The sequence below is a fragment of the Microtus ochrogaster genome, chromosome 16 (assembly GCF_000317375.1).
Source record: "Microtus ochrogaster isolate Prairie Vole_2 chromosome 16, MicOch1.0, whole genome shotgun sequence".
Taxonomy (NCBI): Eukaryota; Metazoa; Chordata; class Mammalia; order Rodentia; family Cricetidae; genus Microtus; species Microtus ochrogaster.
In genome coordinates this window covers 41,288,163-41,308,784 of record NC_022018.1, presented here as the reverse complement: position 1 = coordinate 41,308,784, position 20,622 = coordinate 41,288,163, and the positions used below count along the sequence as shown (strand labels likewise).

The 20,622-nt window shown below is 40.5% G+C and overlaps 1 protein-coding gene across 1 annotated transcript in view; it reads left to right on the top strand.

The window, feature by feature from the left end:
• Window positions 1–20,622, top strand: part of F13a1 (coagulation factor XIII A chain) — a 157,279-nt gene that overhangs the window by 40,632 nt on the left and 96,025 nt on the right. The window contains exon 4 of the mRNA XM_005355047.3: window positions 4,981–5,232. Within this exon, the coding sequence (XP_005355104.1) occupies window positions 4,981–5,232 (252 nt within the window). The remainder of the gene's footprint in view (window positions 1–4,980; window positions 5,233–20,622) is intronic.

The window sequence follows — 20,622 nt, the reverse complement described above, 5'->3', positions numbered from 1 at the left end:
GTAAGATCACGTCATAGTTTAGTTTAATAGAAGAAAGGGATATTTAAGTGGATATCAAAGAAGATAGGATTTTTCTTGAACTTTTCTGGTAGCTAGGAAAGGACTCACATGACCAAGCATTTGCATTCATCAAATCTAGCATACTAGAATAGTCTGAATGGTGACATGCCAGAAAGGTGGCAAAAAAATGTGTATGTCCAGAGTTATTGATTTCATTTTAAGCATTGATTGTGATTGATGGGTGTTTTCTGGCATCGAAGAAAATTTGTCCAAAAAAAGTGTGATATAAAATTAGAATGGGAACTATTTGGGGCTAGAAGGAAACAGAGAGATGGGAGAGAGGCAAGACAGGGCAGTAGATGGATATGTTGGTGGATACGGCTGAAGCATCCAGTGAACCATGTGAAAATTTAATGAAATCACTCTTCTCTGCCTTGTGTACTAGGAATATAGGCGAACAAAATAACAATGTACAAAGGAAAGACAATAATTAAAGTAAACATACGCTCAATTTTTTGATACCTTGAGGAGATATCACCAATTTTAAGTGGGCGTGAAAGAGCACGATTGATAATTGCAGCCCCTGCAGAATTCTGTTCAGTAGTCTAGCTGCAATGAGTACGTTGTGAAAAATAAAAAGAAGACGGTGTGTGGGAACCTCTGCTTGTTGCTTCTATTTTCCTTGCTCTCATTCTCCTTTAACATGAAATTGTGCAATTTTGGGGGGAAAATGTCTCTAGGGGGCACTACACATCGTTAGCAGACAGACATATGTATGAGAATCACCTGCATAGAACCGCTTAGCGGCCGTGCGTGCTGATGGATGGGTGTTCCAAGCCTGGCCTGATGCTGATCTCCAGAACACGCTAACTCCTGAGGCTGAGAGGCTATTTAGCGAGATGAAATACTAGTCTGCCACAACTTCCTCCCTCACAATTCAATCATGGAAAATCCTTCCCCAGTGCTGTCACTGAAATCATTACACTCAGAATTAAACCATGGTGTAATGGAGCCGCTGACAAGACCCTGAGGTCCTATTGACATGCCAGGTCTCACATTAATAATCAGCTTTCTGTAGAGTGGAAAGAAAAAGACCTGCAAATTGGGGGTTGTTTTTGCCTCCCTTTAGACCTCGTGTAATGACTGCCTGTTCCTGATTTGTTTTCAAATGTTGATCTGCAGCCCCATGACTTCCCAGGTTAACATGGCTGCTCTGCCTTCTCCCTTCAACCTTCACTGCCCAGCCTTACTTTATAAAAAACAAATCTGCATAGCCCAAGCCTCCCGGCCTTCCCTTCTGCCAGCTCTGCCTCCTCATCCCTTTTCTGTATCCGTCCAAGCCTCCCAGTCTTCCCCCTTGTCAGCTGTGCCTTCTCATCCCTTTGATTCACACCCTTGGTGCACACATCTGTTGTCCACCACTACAAATTGGCTCTTTGTCTTTTTCCTCATATTTTTTCCAGTTTTGCAACTTGTTGCTTCTTCCATGTTCTCTGGTTCAACCCAGCATCTTCCACCTGTTCCACAGAGACAGAAAGATACAGAGCAATGAGAACTGTCTTCACAGTGAATGATAGTGGCCCAATCTTTCTTTCCGCTTCTACCTAGTTAAGTAACATCCATACCTGGCTTGGCTGGGGCTCACTGATGCCCAGGCCTTGTGCAGGCTTTCATAGCTGCTGTGAGTTATTGATTGCTAATGCGTCTCCCCTATCCCCCTGCCCCGCAATGACATTTCGCAGACTCTGTTCTATTTTCTGGCTCTTACATTTCTTCTGTCACTTCTTCCATAATCCCCAGGCCTTAGAGGAGATGGTGTAAATGGCTTGTCTGAGGTGAAGCATGCATCTACCACTTAGTCTCAGCACCTACCTTGTGCATTCACGAATCCCTGCATTCACCACCGTGTTCACTAAGAGAGAGACTTCTCTGATTAAGGTTGAGAGTAACAATTATCTATGGGTAAAAGCATACATATTTAGAAGGGAAATTTGGCATTATAGGAATCTGGCTCTACAACAATACTCAGCTCCCCTCTAAAGCCCATGATTTCCCTCTCCATGAGTTTTCAACCAAGCTCATAAGCATGTATTCCCTCCCTGGGAATGTGTCTCAAATTTAATCAAAGAGCGGTTGGTTTCCCTCATGAGAGTCACAGCACTACTACAGAAGTGGACACATCTTTCCTGGCAGATCTTTCTCCCAGATCTTAGATCCCGAAGCCTTTTAGAAATGCCATACTCTCAAACCTAGGCAGGCATTTGGTGGCACCCGCTTCTGGAAGCACTATAGTGATTGAATTACAAATCACATTTACCTTAAAAGACTGTCTTTATTTTTACATTGTGTCGAAAGACAGTGATGGTCTCTGAAGAACAGCAAGGCCTATCTATGGGGAGAGGAGGCATTACACCACACAGTCATAGCATCCACAAGGAAGACTAGGGGCAAGCAAGGGAAGACAGACAAAGGCTACTCAGAATAAACATGCTCCTGAGGGTGGATTGATCCAGAAACTTCTTGGAGGCAGAGCCAGTCAATCCCCAAGAGTATTTCATGTTTATACAAAATTTACAGTGTTCAGATTGTGATGTCTTGGCAAAGAACCATGTGCGAGTCTTTATTGGATTATGATCAGTTTATGTGATACTTGTTCTGAGTTGTGATTAACTGAATCTCTGGACACACAGAAAAGCACCACGATCCTAATCTCTCTCCCTAGTATAATACCTCCTATACAAATCATTATTTTCATTAAAATTAAGCAACCTTATAGAATTGCACAACAGTAACCTAGGAAACTACTTCCTCTTAGATGTTCTAATATATTCCTATCAAAGGGCCCTGTTTGGACCTTGGTCACTAGAGAAGCTAAGGTTAGCTCTGTTTCTGTAATTTTCCATATGCTCTATGTACAATGGACATGAATACACTTTGCTCTGGAAGACTTCTATTTGCTTACAATCCAAATAATTTACAGACTTCTCAGTTTTGTATCTTTTTATAAGAAAAAAGAGAAAAAAATTGTTCTATTTTAAAACAGTTATGAATTTGATCTTTCTTGCAAATTACGCAGCAAATTAAATTATAAGCCAAGGAGTTAAAGAATTATGTGCAGTTAACTTTCTATTTATAGCTTAGAAAGTAGGAGGAAATTTAGTTTTGAGGTTAAAGACCATGTAATAAGAATTTGACCCAAAATGGGAGTAATAAGGAAAAAATAGCATGTGCCTTGAGATAGCTTATGCATAAACTATGATGAGCCAGGAAATATTACAAAATGACCTACTGCTTAATCTTCAGCTAAAATGACAGCTTAAGATTTTAAGGTATTTGTAATACATGATAAATTATGCACAAAGGATTTTGCGGAGATCTGGGCCTGGTGGAACAAACCTGTAATCCTAGTTACTCCAGAGGGGACTAAGGCAGGATAGTTTGCAAGTTCAAGGCTATCCTGGACTATAGATTAAGTTCAAGGATAATCTTAGAGTCTTAGTGAGACTCTACAACAAGCAAATGGACAACAAATGGATGCCCCTCAGCATAAGCATTTCAATGCAATATTTTATTCTGCCTTCCATACTCATTAGTATGCCACTATTTTCCCAACTTCTAGATAAAGATAAGGACAAAAGAATTAGAATTTGTAAGGGGCAAGGTCACCAGGGTGACAAATAGCAGAGCCAGGATTTAAATTCAACTCATTTCACAAAAACACTTCAATTCTGAATCCTAGCCTGTGGCGTAAGTCTCAGGCATCAGTGAAATGATAAAAAAAAAAAAAATGTTTAAGTTGAATATAAAAATAGCTGCATCTTGAAAAAATAATGACATCTTGAAATTCGCAGGAAAATGGATGGAGCTAGAAAACATTATTTTGAGTGAAGTAACCCAGACACAGAAAGACAATTATCACATGTACTTACTCATAGGTTGTTTTTTAAACATAAAGCAAAGAAAACCAGCCTACAAACCACAATCCCAGGGAATTTAGACAACAATGAGGACACTAAGAGAGTCTTACATAGCTCTAATCTACATGGGAAGTAGAAAAAGACAAGATCTCCTGAGTAATTTGGGAGTATGGAGACCTTGGGGAAGGATTGAAGGGGAAGGGGAGAAGCAGGGAGGGGAGCAGAGAAAAATGTAAAGCCCAGTAAAAATCAATAAAAAAAGTAAAAAATAGCTGCATCTTAATAACCTAGAAATGTAACTCATTACTGGTGATAGCAGTACAATGAATGTAGAATAAATGAAAAATATTAGCCTTTGACCCTAAAAACAATGTTGTATACTTATAGTGGTACCATCTTAAAGTTTCTTTAATTAGAAACTATTATAACTTTTAACAATAAAGTTTTAGGTTCTGATAATCACAAGGTATTGTATAAGTTGTGTTTCACATTCAAATTGATATTTCTATGTTGTGATAGAATTCATTGTCTAATGGTGTGGTTGCAATATAGTTTGTCTCCTCCCAAATACATGTTAAAATTTTACCTCCATTATGAGGTATTACAAGATTTTAGAGCTATTCTGAGTATGGGAGCCTTTGGGAGTGGTCAGGATTAGATAGGGTCTTTAAGGCCTATCCTTAAGATTAAACCTAGTGACTTCATAACATGAGAAAAAGCATCCCTGTGACACTCTGAGCTGCATGAGGATTGGTGTGGCCCAAAGAAACCTCTTTTCTTTGTAAGTAAATCACTCAGTCTGTGCTTGTAGAGTATCAGCCATAGAAAACAGGCTGAACATCAGCCAATGAAAAAAATCTTCCCAAGAAGGAAGTGTTCTTTGTAAATTTTTTAGTGACAAATCTGACTGGGAGAATCAGCTACTATCACTGATCTTGGCAGCAGAAGAGAAATTCATACCCACTCTAAAACAGCGTTTTCCTCCTTCAGGCCCGAAATTTCAGAGTTGGAACAAGAGGTTGGAGAAACCTTTTCATCTTCCATTCCTTCTTTCTTTTCATAGGTCGCTACCCCCAGGAGAACAAGGGCACTTACATCCCAGTGCCTGTAGTGTCGGAGCTGCAAAGCGGAAAGTGGGGGGCCAAGATTATCATGAACGAGGACCGGTCTGTGCGACTTTCCATCCAATCTTCCCCCGAATGCATTGTGGGGAAATTCCGCATGTATGTTGCCGTCTGGACTCCCTATGGCATCCTGCGTACCCGTAGAAACCCCGAAACAGACACATATATTCTCTTCAATCCTTGGTGTGAAGGTAAGGAGCAAGTATTCATCTTTAAAAGCTCTCACAACTCCAACGCATCTCCTTTGTAGGAGTAAAAGGGTTACTCCAAAGGACGCGTCCCTTTCTGACTCTATTAGTTACTTTTGGTGGTATGACACCAAACAGTACGGGAAGTGACTTTGAGGAGGAAGGATTTGTTCTGGTCTCATTTGCCTGAGAGCAAAGTTCACCGTGGCAGAGGTGCAGCGGGCAGTCGCAGTACATGCACAGCAAGGGCTCAGCTGGAGTTCTTTCCCCCATTTTATTCAGTCTTGGATCTCCCCTATGGGATGGTGATACCACAATGTAGGGTGGGGCTTTCTGGCCTCAAGTTAGACCTTGCTGCCTCCTAATGATTCTAAACCCAAGGAAGCTGAACTTAATCATCACCTTGGCATACACAGTTTTCTCAAGATTGAAAGTGAGAAGGATACACGATTCAGTATAAGGGAAATGAATGTTGCTATGCACTTATTTCAGGAATTAAAGCTGGATTCAAGTTGCAGAGTGAGCTCATTATGGACTTATGGTGTCATCTCGATATATTATTTGTTCTATAAGCAAAAAAAATGACTTATTAAACTCAACTTTCAAAATTAGTAGAACTCATAACTGTACTTTAAAAAACAGCAAAGTCAACTATGTAAATAGAAGAACTAACTTCATCACCCTAAATCAGGGACAGAAAGCTTAAAGGATCCCACATAGTTATTTATTCTCATTATAGGTCTATATTTTACAAACCATTGGCTTGCAAATACAAATAGGTAATGATATTTTTAACATAGTATTATGTAATATCTAAGGTTGTTTTGAATTATTTCCTTATGCTGTGGAAGCTTAACCTAGTTATCTTTAGATTATTCAGTTGGGTTCAATGAGTGTTTTAGCGAGTCAGTCTAAAACCTCACATTGCATAGGATTTTCTCCTCTTCTTCATTTTTGCCATTTCATGCCTCCCAGCTGCTTCCATACGCAATGTTGGGCAGCTGTTGTTAGGTCAGTGGCCATGAAGCAGCTTGAGATCTAAGGACTTAACTAAGTCCTGCTCATAACAGCCTGTTGGTGTTGGATTTATCACTTCCCAAACATCTTTCAAATATGAGTCTTGGCTAATTCTTTTTTATATTATTTTGCATAACCCTTGGTTTGAGGAAGCTGTGTTGGATCTTGATTTTCTGATGCAGATGTAGACAATGATGGGGCAGCAATGTTTTCTGCTCCTGTTAAACATATGCCTAGATCTCTGCCCTTTCTCTTAATTCTTTGGGTGACCTTGGCATATGGGACCTAGATGATCCTGCACTCTCACCCACCAGCTCTTGTCATTGCCTGCTCAACACTCACATGTATATATGACCCATGTTCAAGGTTGATGTAAGCAAGAGATACCACTTGGGTCATGTGTCGCTCAGAGACAGAGTCCCATTTATAGAAATCTCATCAATTATATATAAGGCATTTTGCAGCTGATACATAGCGTGCTATTTGCAGAGATGTGGAACAGAGGTACCAACTCAGGGGCTGAAAGTGAATTGGAAGTGATGGCAGAAATGACCTGCAAGGGTGCGGGTCTGTAGCAGGAAATCAGAGTGCATTTGAGAGTTATCTAGACCTGGAGAAAATACATAGATAAGGGAGGAAAGAAAGACAATATAGGCATAGCATCATCTAGGAGTCCACTAGAGAAGTTAGTAAAGGAAAATGAGACTGAAAAATATGCAGAGGGCCAAGAAATTAATATTTTCTAAAGTCTACATTTAGACAATCAATCAGAAAATTGTAACTGATTTTCTTTGCACTGAAAAAAGATAGTCATAGGCGTCATGTAATTACCCAGGGTGTTTGAGGAATGACATGATTTACCCAACGTTTAATTTGTCACAGCTTTCTAGATTATCTCATCCATGCACTATGTGGTCACTCCCCTTGAGAAAAAAAAAGTGTTGCTTGTTTTGCCTGACAGTGATTTTCCAAATGAGCGATCTAAGAGGCTAAGACCTCATAATATTTAACCGCTTCATTGCTCTCTTGGTCTGCTCTTGGAAGCATGATAAACAGCTACCAGGTACTTCCTTTCAGAATGTTGCTTAGTGACAATGTGCCCTGTGCCCTAAACACCCTCTTACAACACAGGGACCTCCCCTTGAATCTCTGTGCAGGAAAAGAACTGAAGGAAGGCGAGACTAAAACCAGAGTAACCTATTTGAAAGCTGCGGTTCAAGACAAAGATGACCAAAGATTTAATTGTTGTAATGGCAGTGAAGATGAGAAAAGGAAATGAATGAGAGATCAGTTTGGACTTAGAACATTGGTTGCAGAGGAATTAGAGTAATGGGGAAATAGGAAGATGAGTTAAGGAGAGATAACTAGATGTCTAGTTTGGTCAACTGGGTCGATGATTGTTATATCTTCAGAACTGGGAAGACTAGAGAGGTGGAAGGGATGATGTAAAGACATTGAGAAATGATAATACAGTGGTATCTATAAGACAACCAACTGAAGACATTGAGGAAACACTAGAATAATTGGATATAGAACTTAGACAATATGGCAGAGGTAGCCTTGAAAATACCATGTCATCAAGAGGAGAAGCAGACAATAAGTAACAAAAAGGTGAACAAAGCAGACTGGGAAGGAAAGGTCAGTGGTCTTAGGAAATTAAAAAGAGCAAAGAGCCAAGTACCCCTTCGGATCAAGAGTACTGCAGTTAACTGTTGAGTATTTCTACAGAGTTGAGTTGGTGAAGGAAAGAAGGGACTTGTTCTTTGTGGAAATATGATAACACTATGACCTTGGAGAGGATGAAGCCACTTAAGCAATGGGGCAGAATCCAGGGAGATATACTACAGCACAAAATTAGAGTCAGGGACAATGGGTACTGACATCTTATTTAAGACATTGGGGTGGTTGGCAGGGGAATGGTTCAGGTATTAGGAATACATACTGCTCTTGCAGAAGACTAGACTCCAGTTCTAAACACCCACTTAAAGGAGATTCAAAGCCACATTTAAAACCAGTTACAGGAGAAACCAATGCCTCTAGCATCCGTTGGCACCTTTGCATATATCTACACCAGCACGCATACACACACGCACGCGCACACACACATGCACACATGCACGCAAGCGTGCCTCAGTGCCTGTGCAGATATTCTGTTGTGGTTACATTAGAGACATCCTGGGCTTAAGGATTTTTCCAAATTTTCTTTTTCTTTTTTTTTTTAGGTTTTTTTTTTATTTTTTATTTTTTTTAAATTTATTTATTTATTGAGGATTTCTGCCTCCTCCCCGCCACCGCCTCCCATTTCCCTCCCCCTCCCCCGATCAAGTCCCTCTCCCTCATCAGCTTGAAGAGCCATCAGGGTTCCCTGACCTGTGGGAAGTCCAAGGACCGCCCACCTCCATCCAGGTTTAGTAAGTTGAGCATCCAAACTGCCCAGGCTCCCCCAAAGCCAGCACGTGCAGTAGGATCAAAAACCCATTGCCATTGTTCTTGAGTTCTCAGTAGTCCTCATTGTCTGCTATGTTCAGCAAGTCCAGTTTTATCCCATGCTTTTTCAGACTCCGGCCAGCTGGCCTTGGTGAATTCCCGAAAGAACATCTCCATTGTCTCAGTGTGTGGTTGTACCCCTCGCGGTCCTGAGTTCCTTGCTCGTGCTCCCCCTCCTTCTGCTCCTGATTTGGACCTTGAGATTTCTGTCCAGTGCTCCAAAAGAGGAACATGGGATGTACTCACTCATATTTGGTTTCTAGCCATAAATAAAGGACAGTGAGCTTATAATTCACAATCCTAGAAAAGCTAAATAAGAAGGTGAATCCAAAGACAAACATATAGGCTTTCCATATTTTCTTGAATGATTCCTCAAGCCATAGTTGGAAAACACTGGCTCTAGAGGCAAATCAGCCTGGGCAGGATTAGGGGACCAGGTGAAGGGCCTACGAGACGTAGCCTAGGCACACTGCACTGAGAAAGTTGCAGAGGAGAGAAGAGGGTAAACATTTTCAAAATGCTATGAAGGGATGCACGGTAGTGGCCAATTTTTACTCCCTCCATGGGAGGAGAACAAAGTCATGAGTTGAGGGAGTGAGGATGGAACAGAGATCTAGTCATCAGGGAAGTAGAAGATGAGCTCGTCACAGCAGTGTAACAGGTGGGTCTCCTGTCTTCCTGAATGCAGAGAATTGGCCATAGAAGCCTTGATCTCTTGATTGACCTGTGGAACCCTGAATGTTCTACAAAATTCCTGGGAGGTTTCTACCTTCCTAATCATCTATGACCCCAAGATTCCTGCCACCCATCTTCTGGAAAACTCAGCCCTTTCCCAGATTCAGAATCAACATTAAAAGTGGTCACACAAGTCATCTGCATCCTCCAGGTTTTGGTTGCAGTTCTATCTGCAGAAAAGAGACAGGAGGAAGGGGTCTTCTCGGGGGTCCTCAACCCTAGAGTCACTTCAGAACTCCCTCCGACAGACTTAGTAGTCCAGGGACCTTGCTTCAGATTTTGCATGCCTCAGTAGTTCCCAGCTAGGCAAATTATCACAGGTGGGACCGCATTAGAGAACCAGGGGTTTATATAATACTCACAAGACCATAGCATTGTAACCTAGAAGGATTTCACCTCCTCACAAACCACTAGCTCCTCCTTGAATCTAATCCCAATCTTTCTCACCTCACCGTCTCTTCCTCATCTTGTCTCCACCACCCCATTTGTCTCCCCTTCCCTCCAACTCTTCTCTTTGATGTTTTCCCAGGAACAAACTCTTTCTTCTCTCATTGAGAGGGACTCAGCAGCTTTTCTGTTTGATTGATATACCCTTCCTTTTGGGGAACTGTTTGCCTTTGGATAGCATTCCCTGCAGATACCATCCAGTGCCAACATTTAAGACATTTTCTTAAGTGCCTTCTCTCAGTGTACACTGAGAACTCTCATGGGAGGTGTCTGAAACAGGACTGAGAGGTCCCATCATTTCATTTGTTATGTGACTTTTCAGCCTGACACCCAAATGGTTCTGTATGAAAATTCTCCCACATACCCTACAGGGAACCCAGGGACTGGTGATCGTGGCAATTACGTGCTTGTACAAGCTGATGCATTAACAGGGGATTCACTGAGTCCTAGAATGTGGGTTGTAAAAGGGATGGACCTTGGAGCAAGTTGGAAAAAAAAATAACAAAGTCGATAAAGCTATGGAAACAGAGTCAGGTGGGTCAAGGTGTTGGCAATAGGGCATACCAGGTGTGGCAGTGAGAACTAGCTTGGTAGTGTACATTGGGTTGAAAAATTGCGCCAGCGCACAGAACATTTGAGAGAAAATATTCAGCTGTGCTCCCAGGGGCACTTCTGACTGCCTCACATTCATAGGCAATTTATCCTCCTTAATCACCAAATCATTAATGGGGATCGATAGCAACAGCAGCCTGGTAGGGGCAGGGGTGGATGCAAGGAGAATTCCTGCATAGTGTTTAAGCTAATATTGCTAACAGAGCATTGAGTCCATTCTAATAGGGAGCTCTTCTCTGCGGTGTTGGACTCCGAACTGTTCCCACAAAGGAAGTGTAAGAGAGTTGGGCATTTATTGTGAATTTGTTGTCTGACCACCGAAGAACTATGAATTATTGAATATATTTCACTATTTAAATGTCAAATATTCCATTTTAGTAGTGTGACATTACTGCTAGTGAGTGGGTTCTGAAAGATTTAGATTTCTAGTGATTTTGTCTGGCACTCTGGGTCAGTAGTTAGTGTTGATTTGGGTCATATCTGTATTTAGGTTACGACTATACATTTCAGAGGGACCTCCCCTCTTGACAACTTGTTTAACTTACCCTCACATTCCTAGAAACCCACAGAGTGCCTGGGTACATAGTTAATGCTTCATAAATGTTTATAGAATTTATTTAAAAGCTCCAAGTAAACAGACATAGGTTCACCAAACCATATCACCACCACAGATCAGACACAAGTGTAATCTCAGACCTCACCATATTATAAAGAGAAAAAAAAAACCTATTGGGAGCAATGGTTGAAGAGCATGTCTCTATAATATATGTGTTGATTTCTCTACCAGTATCCAATACCAAGTTACTTTCTAGTATTTCTGGCTTGTTCCATAAAAATTTTGCATTTCCTTTAAAGCAAGTGCAATGAATTAATTTGATGTAAAAAATAAGGCTTGCCATTTATTGGGTATTTTGATAGAGACTATTCACTATGGACAGGCTGTATTTTATTATTAAATCCACCTTTCAACTATTTGCTTAGTAATTACACATGGTCATTAAGACCTTTCAGTACAGAATGGACTGAGATTCTCAGAGGAACAATGACAAATAGCCCCTGCTCATGGAGGCCCTTGAGCCTGCATTCAGAATTCAGGCAGGCCAGAGCCATTTATTCATCAGTCCACAGATGTAGATGGTATGTCTTGCCCATGGCCATGACAACACAATAACCTATGCATGGTCCAACAACATTACTTACTTATTTGCAGATATTAAGGGCACAGAGCTTAATTCAGCTCTAGGGACAGGCAATAAGAATGACAAAATTTTGCCCTTGTAAAGGTACTAACAGGTTTTACAAGTGAGGTACTAATAAAATCTAATTATGACTGTTAAAAAAAAGTGCTAAAATAAGTCAGGACCAAACAAGAGCATTAGCAGTGTAGTATCAGGCCGCTTGTTCTTCCAGACCATCCAGAAACAAAATAATCACACTGAAACTGTATTAATTAAATCACTGTTTGGCCCATTAGTTCTAGCTTTTTATTGGTTAACTCTTACATATTAATTTAACCCATATCTATTAATCTGTGTATTACTACATGGCTGTGGCTTACCGGGTAAAGTTCCATCTGGCTCCAGCAGGGCTCCATGGCTTCTTTCTGACTCCGCTTTTTTCCTCCTATGTTATAGGCCAAGCCAGTTTCTTTATTCATTAACCAATAAAAGCAACACATAGATAGAAGGACCTCCCACCAAAACAGGACCCTCTGACCAAGTTGGAGTTGAAGATAGGGCAAACAGTGGCTTGTGCCTTACTCAGCCCATAGAATATCATCATAAAATAGTGTGTCAATTACCAGATCAGCTCTCAAAATATTATAATGCTTATATTTATTTAATCATGATCCCAAAGCACACAGAGCAGGGATAGAATATAGTATATAGATGGACAATTTGTTCTGACTCTTCATGGCAATGCAGCAGAATTTGTGGGCAAAATCCTAGACCTCACATAGTTCCAACCCTCTTTCAGGTTTCAGACTCTGATTTGCTTATGGAAATTACTCTCTTTTTTTCTTTTTATTTATTCTTCTCTCTTACAATACATCCCCCAACTTCAACTTTCTCTCCCTCCCCTCTTCTCAGTAACCCCACATCCCTTCTCCCACAGATCCACTGTACCTCCATTTCCCTTCAGAAAGGAGCAGGCATCCCAGGGATATCAACCAAACATAGCATATCAAATTTCAATAAGACTAGGCATAAGCCCTCATATCAAGGTTGAATGAGGTAACCCAGTAGGAGGAAAAGGCAAAAGAAGTAGGCAAAAGAGTCAGAAGACATGTTCACCATCACTGTTGGAGTCCTACAAAAAACCCAAGCTAAACAACCACAGCATGAATGCCAAGGGCATAGCTGAGGCCCATGCAGGCTCTGTGACTGTTGCTTCAGTTTCTGTGAGGCCCTGTGAGCCCCTGCATGGAAATTATTCTTGATGAGAAGAGGATGATGACTAAAACACTCATTCCGCCGTCTAAATCATCCATTCTTTTCATACCAAGTGAGCATCATCCCATAGGGCCCTGTAACCAGAAGGGAAACCAGGTAGCTCACAGGAATGTCTCTAAAAGATGAATCTGGTAGGACCAAAGATGAAAGAGTCTAACCTAGAGTTGTAATCATGTGTGTACCTTGTGTTTATGTCTATCGAAAATCTTCACACTCTTCAGAGTTTGTTCATAGGTTGTTGCTTCCTAGCTTGTGTGTTTTGGAAAATGTGACATTTGGGTTTGGTGACACACAGGTAATCCCAGCATGAGGGAAGGTGAAGGAGAATGGCCAGTTCAGGGCTAGCCTGGGCTACATGATGAGATTTTTTTTCTCTCAAAAGAAGGAGAGACAAAGTGGGGAGGGGGAGGGAAGGGAATTAGAGAGGAGAAGATGAAAAGGGGAAAGGAAAGGAGAGGAGGGACAGGGTCACCCTCATTCATCAGAAGCTCAGAGTCCCAGCTCAGGGAGTATCTGCCAGTTGAACTGATGAACACCACACCAAGAGGCCAGGATCAAATCGTTATGCTCATATTCCAAAAAAAGAGATGCAGGCCTTGTAATGCCACATAAATTTGTTAAGGTCCTATTGAAAATTAGGAAAAAAACTGGGTAACTGGAAGAAACCTTGGGAGTGTCTGGACCCACTTATACCAACCACCAAGTTTTTTTAGGCTATTTGTAACTAACTAGCTTTGTGTATTGTGCTGGTTAAATTTTTGTCAGTTTGATACAAAGTCATCAGATTGGACTTGGCATGTCTGTAGGGCATTTTCTTGTGAAAGGATTGATGTGAGAGGGCCTAGCCCACTGTGGGCAGTACCACCACTACGCAAGTAGTTCTGGGTTTTATAAGAAAGCAGACTGAGCAAGCCATGGGGAAAAAGGCAGCAAGCAGTGTTCCTCCATGATCTGCTTCAGTTACAGCCTTCAGGTTTCTACCTTGAGTTCCCAGCATGTGAAAAACTGTAAGGTAAAGTAAACCATTCTCCTCCCCCCCCCCCAATTCTTTCAGTCACAGTGTTTATCATAATAGAAAATAAGCTAGAATATGTATCAAGAAAAACATTAGATGGCCAGCAGATACAATTCTGTGACCATTTGTCAATGTTGGAAAGTCATGTCCTCAAAATAAACAAACAAAGGAAAACAAGGTTGATAGCGATAACATCATATGGAAATTCTTCTCTAGGAGAAAAAAAGAAAAAAAAAAACAAAATTAAAGCGTGCCGGTGCAGGCTCAGCGTCCCTCAGAGAATACAGCTAAGCAAAGAATTCCTGACATTTTCTTTGTAGAATTGCTTCATGAATAATAGTTTACTTTCTGAAGGCACATAAACTAAAATGTCCTCAAGCAGTCAAACAAAGTAGAGCGCACCGAATACACTTACAAGCTGGTGCACACCGTAGCATCATGCACCATGTTTGCAGAGAGTGATAATGGCCCTCCAGTGTCTCATTGGCCACCTTCCATACTGAAGTTAAAGGCCACACAGCAAAGGACTCCTGAATGGCTACAGTAGACGATCAGGATGGAAGTGGTTTGGTGTTGTATAAGGGCTGCTGGTTTGTTTCTCGACCACCTGGCAGCTCAGACCCGAAATAACCACATAGAAACTGTACTAATTAAATTACTGCTTGGCCTGTTAGCTCTAATTTCTTATTTGCTAGCTTTTACTTCTTAGTTTAACCCACTTTCATTATTTTATATTTTACCAGGAGAGTCGTGGCCTACAGGCAAGGCTCCAGTATGTCTGTCTCTGGCAGCAGCTCTGTGGCTTCTCCTGACTCTGCCTCTTTTCTTCCAGCATTCAGTTTAGTCTCCCCCCGCCCCCATGCTATCTGCCCTATCGGGCCAAACCAATTTTTTTTTATTAACCAGTGGTATTCACAGCATACAGAGGGGAATCCCACATCAGTTTGGAACCTTCCAGAATAAAAGTCCAGATTTCTGGAATTGGCTTTCTTTGTGGTCCAGTGGGTTTGAACCATTCGAGACAGGAAGTTATCCCTACCATGCCTGCAGGGCACACCAGCCTCAGCTTGATCCCTCTTCTGATTTGACTTGAGATGGAGAAGCACATTGTGACAGCAATCTGGAGACACACTTGCTGTTCAGATGAAATCACCCCCTCTGACAGGATCACATGTGCTTTGCTTCTAGATGTTCAACATTACACTAAAGGGAGGCCAAGCAGTGAAAAGGGGTCACTCAAAGGAGTCCTGACCCTTCCTGTGCCTTCTCCAAAAGAGTGACTGATACCCTTTGCCTTATTGAAGGTCGAGAAACATTTTTATTCCTACAAGATCAGAAGCAAGATGGAGCCCCGGTGGAAAGGCCCTGTGTGGCAGCCTTTCTACAGCCACAGTTTTTTTTTTTTTTGCTCCTTCAGCTATTGCCTTGATAAAGCGTATGTTCCTAGTGGCCTTGGACATGAGACCTGCTTTAACATTAACTGTATAAATACCAGAAAGAGTTTTTCCGCCTACACACTGATAAATAGCCGCCTTCTCCCAAGGGGGCTATATAGATACGAAAAATCAATGGGCTTGGCATTTGTCCTTACACGGTTGTTGTAGAGTCTTTCTCATGCTGGGTGGGAGGCCAGTGATAATGTCCAAGAGGGGGCCTCAAATGAGGCTTATATGTGAGCCTTAAATTTTTTTTGCAGCCCACAATTTTCTTTCTGACTCCCTCAGAATTCCTATCCACCAAAGGAACAGTAAAATAAATGAGGTCGCCATTCTTTACTGCTTGCCACATGCACATAGTTAGTCATCTGGGACGACTGGGTATTTTCAAGGCATTCTGAAGTATTCTGTGACAGATTTGCCAGAGATGATGAAAGGAGAGACTGTGCTACTTCTGCCAGAGGCACCACGGATGATCTGCTTGCCTCCAAGTTTAATCTCAATGATGGTCCTTGGCCAAAGGTTACTTAGAACTTAAACATATATACCGGCTAACTGCTAACAACTAATTACTAACAGCTAACAACAATCCGGATTATCTGACTGTCAGACTTCTACAACAATGAATTAGCTGTTAGTTTGTTTTTCTTATGCCCAAAGTCGGCTTGACTAAGTAGGAATCTGCTTTCCCTTGAAACGGATAAAACTCATGACCCCTCTGAAACCAATCCCTAATACTAAAACAGCAAGCATTAACTACTAAAACAAAAACCACCGGCGGCGGCCAAATATCTAAATATAAACATGATTACATTTTCCCATTTTTATTAGCCTTTCTAAAACAGGGAGTTAGGGGAGTTTCCATAGTGATTTTTTTTTTCAATTCACTTTGAACCGCTGTATTTTAAAGTGACAGAGCTGAATAAAACGGGGAATACCAAGTGCAGCCTCCACTTCAATCTTCTCCTAAAATTAAAAATTTTAAATTAAAATTGGGGCTTCCCATTTGACTTCCTTACCTTGTTGGGGATTCATGATTATGTCTGCCTGGTTTGAGGTAGGATTTAAGTCAGGATAGCCTGGTGTGGGCCACAAAACTCTGCCTGTTCACGGCTTTCAGATTCATGACATCCCAACACTAGCAGCCCACAGCACAAAGGGAAATTATTTTCTTGGACTTCTCTCACATTCCAAGCAAAAACCATTGTGTTTTTGGAACAAGTATTTACCCACTTCCTACTGTCCTTCCCATAGTGCTGAGCACTGGGGACAGTGACCTGTTGATTTGTGGTGTGGTAGACAGTTAACAATCAAATCCTGGTTTTAAAACTCACTTAGTATGACCTTGGGAAACTTGCTTGCCTGACCCCTGCCTCAGCTTCCTGGAGCAAAAAATGAATATAATATAGTTCCTTTCTCAGAGGGCCTTCGTGAGTTTTAATGAATCAGTTGGGCCAGGGTTGTTGGTAGTTTCTTTATGTTTTTTGAAAGGGGTGGCCTCATATGAAGCCCAAGTTGGGACTCAAACTAACAGTACTCCTGTGTCAGTTTCCTGAATGCCAGGGTTATACAAAATGTTGAAAGTTTGTGGCACATACTATAATACCAATTATATATATATGTTAGTAAATAAAATTATAGCAAGTGAAGGGCCATCTTCAAGAAGTAGGATAAATGTTTCTCCAATACCATTGTGAAATAAGAAATCTAGGCTTAAGCTAGCCTCTTCTGGCAATGGCACAAGAACTTAAGTTCTGTTGATATGAGAGGTAATGAAGACATTGATAATTTCAGTTCTATTGCTTATAAAGAGATATTAATGCATCCAAGTTGGGCACAAGCTGGGCAGTGATACAGACCTATAATGTCAGTGCTTGAGATACTGTGGCAGGAGGATGCTGAGTTCCACAGCAGCCTAGACCACATAGTAAGATCCTGTCTCCAAGATAAATAATAATAGTTGGATTTCTAAATGTCATCATAAGTAGGTAGCTTTTGCTTAAATGCAAATACACTTTCAAAGTTACTTTTTCTGGCAATGAAAGTTTTACAGAAACACAAAACAGACTTGGGGAGATGGCTCAATGGGTAAAGCGCTTGCCATACGAGAGTGAGCACTGGAGTTCAGATCCCTAACACCTGTGTAAATGCTGGATGGGCATTGGCCTACCTGTGATCTTAGCACAAGATGACCAGCCAGACGAGCTGAATCTATCAGCTCTGGGTTCAAGCGAGAGATGCATACTGGAAAGAGCAACTGAAGACTCTGGACATCAACCTCTGGCCTCCACACACACCTTCACACATTTATGAGCTTCCACACATGGCCATTGGAAAAGCTTATTTTATTATAAAAATTTTAAAATAACTCAACTGCAGAAAAAATAATACAATGAAATCTGTTTACATAACTCCCAGACTTGACAATAATCATGGCATATATATTATACATGTGTATCTGTGCACACTCTAGTCCTGTAACACATAATCATATGTCTGTCAATGACCATCTTGAATAAATAGTAGTCCCATAAGGCCATATCCTAATGGCATTATAACTACTTTAATTTCCACGAGAATTCTCAGAAAATAATGAAGATAGCTAGTTAATATCTCTCAGAATATATCCCTGGTGCTGACTGGTGTTGACTATTACATGATTATATACTTATAGTATCAAAATCAGTAAGAGTTCTTGGTTGCCTATCTCTTGACCAAATTTTACCAATCTAAAATTTGTTTCACAGGCTTTTTGTTGTTCAAATCAATGTTTATCACTTAGACTTTTTGGCATATCTTCAACAATCCTCTTCATTTATTTCTTTGTTTTATCACAAACTTATTGCCCAAACTGTATTGTCATATGGAGTTGCCATATTATTAATTTGCTAATTCTGAGCCTTGATGTCCTGAAATATATACCTGTAAGCCCATGGCATTTTCTGCTAAGTAGTTACTTATATCTAACGACTAAATCGAATTTACTCTCAATCATTCTGTGTGTTTCCTCGGTGGAGTAAAATCACTTCCTAACATGTATTCAATCAGTAGATATGGATGTTTAGATTAATCAATAGAATTGAATTTCATTGCACTCAAGCATCCATTACAAAGTTCTTCTTTGAGCTAATGATATCAGCTTACTCCTATGATTTCATTAGGAATTACAAATAGTGATATTTAACTCTTCCATTCTTTCTGTATTAGCTTCTGTTGGTTCATCACCTTGAGATAAAAGTTTTTCTGATTTCTCTGTGTTTAAAGCAGTAAGCTGGTTCCTAGCACTCTATGAATATGATCAACTCACTCAAAAACAATATTAATTCACAAATACTGAGACATCTCATGTCTTCTACTCTTTAGTGGCTTTTCTTTCTCCAGCATTGGCTGCTCCTTAGTCCTGGCCCCTGGACTCTTTGATGATTTACTCATTTTGTGTCAGACACACGGGTTTCAGCCTCCTCTCAGGACCCAACACTGTAAGAACTTGTTCTTTTTTCAAGAGAATTTACCTTGCCTTTTTCCTACCTAATGCTCTGTTACTGTGAGGAAACAACATGGCCGAGACAGATCTTATAATAGGAAGCATTTAACTGGAGCCTTGTTAACAACTTTGAAGGGTTAGTCTACGGTCATTATGGTGGGAAGTAGACAGGCATGGTGCTGGAGCAGTAGCTGAGAGCTTTACATCCTGATCCATAGGCAGCAGGCAGGGGAAGCCATGGGGCCTTGTCTGGGCTTTTTAAGCCTCAAAGCCTACCCACTAGTGACACACACCCTCCAACAAGGCACACCTCTTAATTCTTCCCAAACAGTTTCACCTACAGGGGAACAAACATTCAAATATATGATCCTATGGGGGCCATTTGTGTTAGAACCACCACATCTTTTCTTATATCTTTCTTATACTTGAACTTTTTATTCAAGAATTTCTCAATTATTCTAGATATACTCACATTGTTCTTTCTGGGTTCCCCAATGGGCTTCATTTAGCATACATGTATACATATGTATTTCTCAGCCTTTTCAAGTAATATATGGTAATAATGAAAGTATACGAATACAGATTTTCATATCTGACTGAACATAGTTCATATTTGACTTTTTCCACATTTAAATTTTGCTTTGATACAGATACAGTTTCTATTATTAAAGTTTCTTTCAAGTATATTTCAATGGCTAATTGCTTTTCATAGTGTGTGGGAAAGTTAGAGAACATTTCAGAATTTATTTCTTTCACAGTAATTATTATAACGAGCAATTATACTTATTTTTTGCTGCACCTCAGAATTATTTCCACTTGTTAGATAGACACATGGTCTAGAATGAAGGACAGGTTCAGGACTAATGAAACAGTCACCAAACTGCTTTTTGAAATATGTAACTACACTCTTATCAGCAGGTTGGCAATATTAGTTGATATTGGATACCTTAAGTTCAAAGCCACTAGTACATATATTTATTATGTTTCACTTTAATTACTGTGCAATTTTAGAATGCTATTTGATAAAGGATGTTTTGTTTAATTTACCTTCCATTTGCAATTCCTCCTGTATAAACTGGGTTTCATTTTCTAATTTTCTTGTATGTATTTTGGGAAGTCTTTTTCAATTTACCAGAATTCTTTACATACAGGGAGATTTCGTCAACATTTGTAAATAAATAGCAATAATTGTTGGAAGTATTTCCCTAGTTGGTCACATGCTTTGAAGTTTGTAATACCTAAAATACAAAGCAAATAAACTATATAAGGCATTTCTTTGGTGCTTTCTAAAAACATTGTTTTGATTTAGATAAAAAACATATCATCTGGAATTGAGTGTATTAGTGCACACCTGTAGAAACAGTGGGTTGCTTAGGGTAGGAGGCTCACAAGAGACAGTGGAGCAGTGTGGTGAGAGAGTAAGCACAGACAAGGGCAAGGATGCTGTCAACGTGCATATGTTTAGTGTCTTGATTGGATAACCATAAGTTTGTGCAGTTTATTAGACATTGAAGTCTACTCTCATAGCTCAGAACCTACAAGCGATCATTTCCAAGACCCCTCTGCAGGGTAGCAAAGTCAAGACCTTTATTTTAAATGGTGACTTATTTGCATAGATTCTACTCACACCGTCCTGAGGATTTGGATCCCAACATTCACACAAACTCTCTCTCTCTCTCTCTCTCTCTCTCTCTCTCTCTCTCTCTC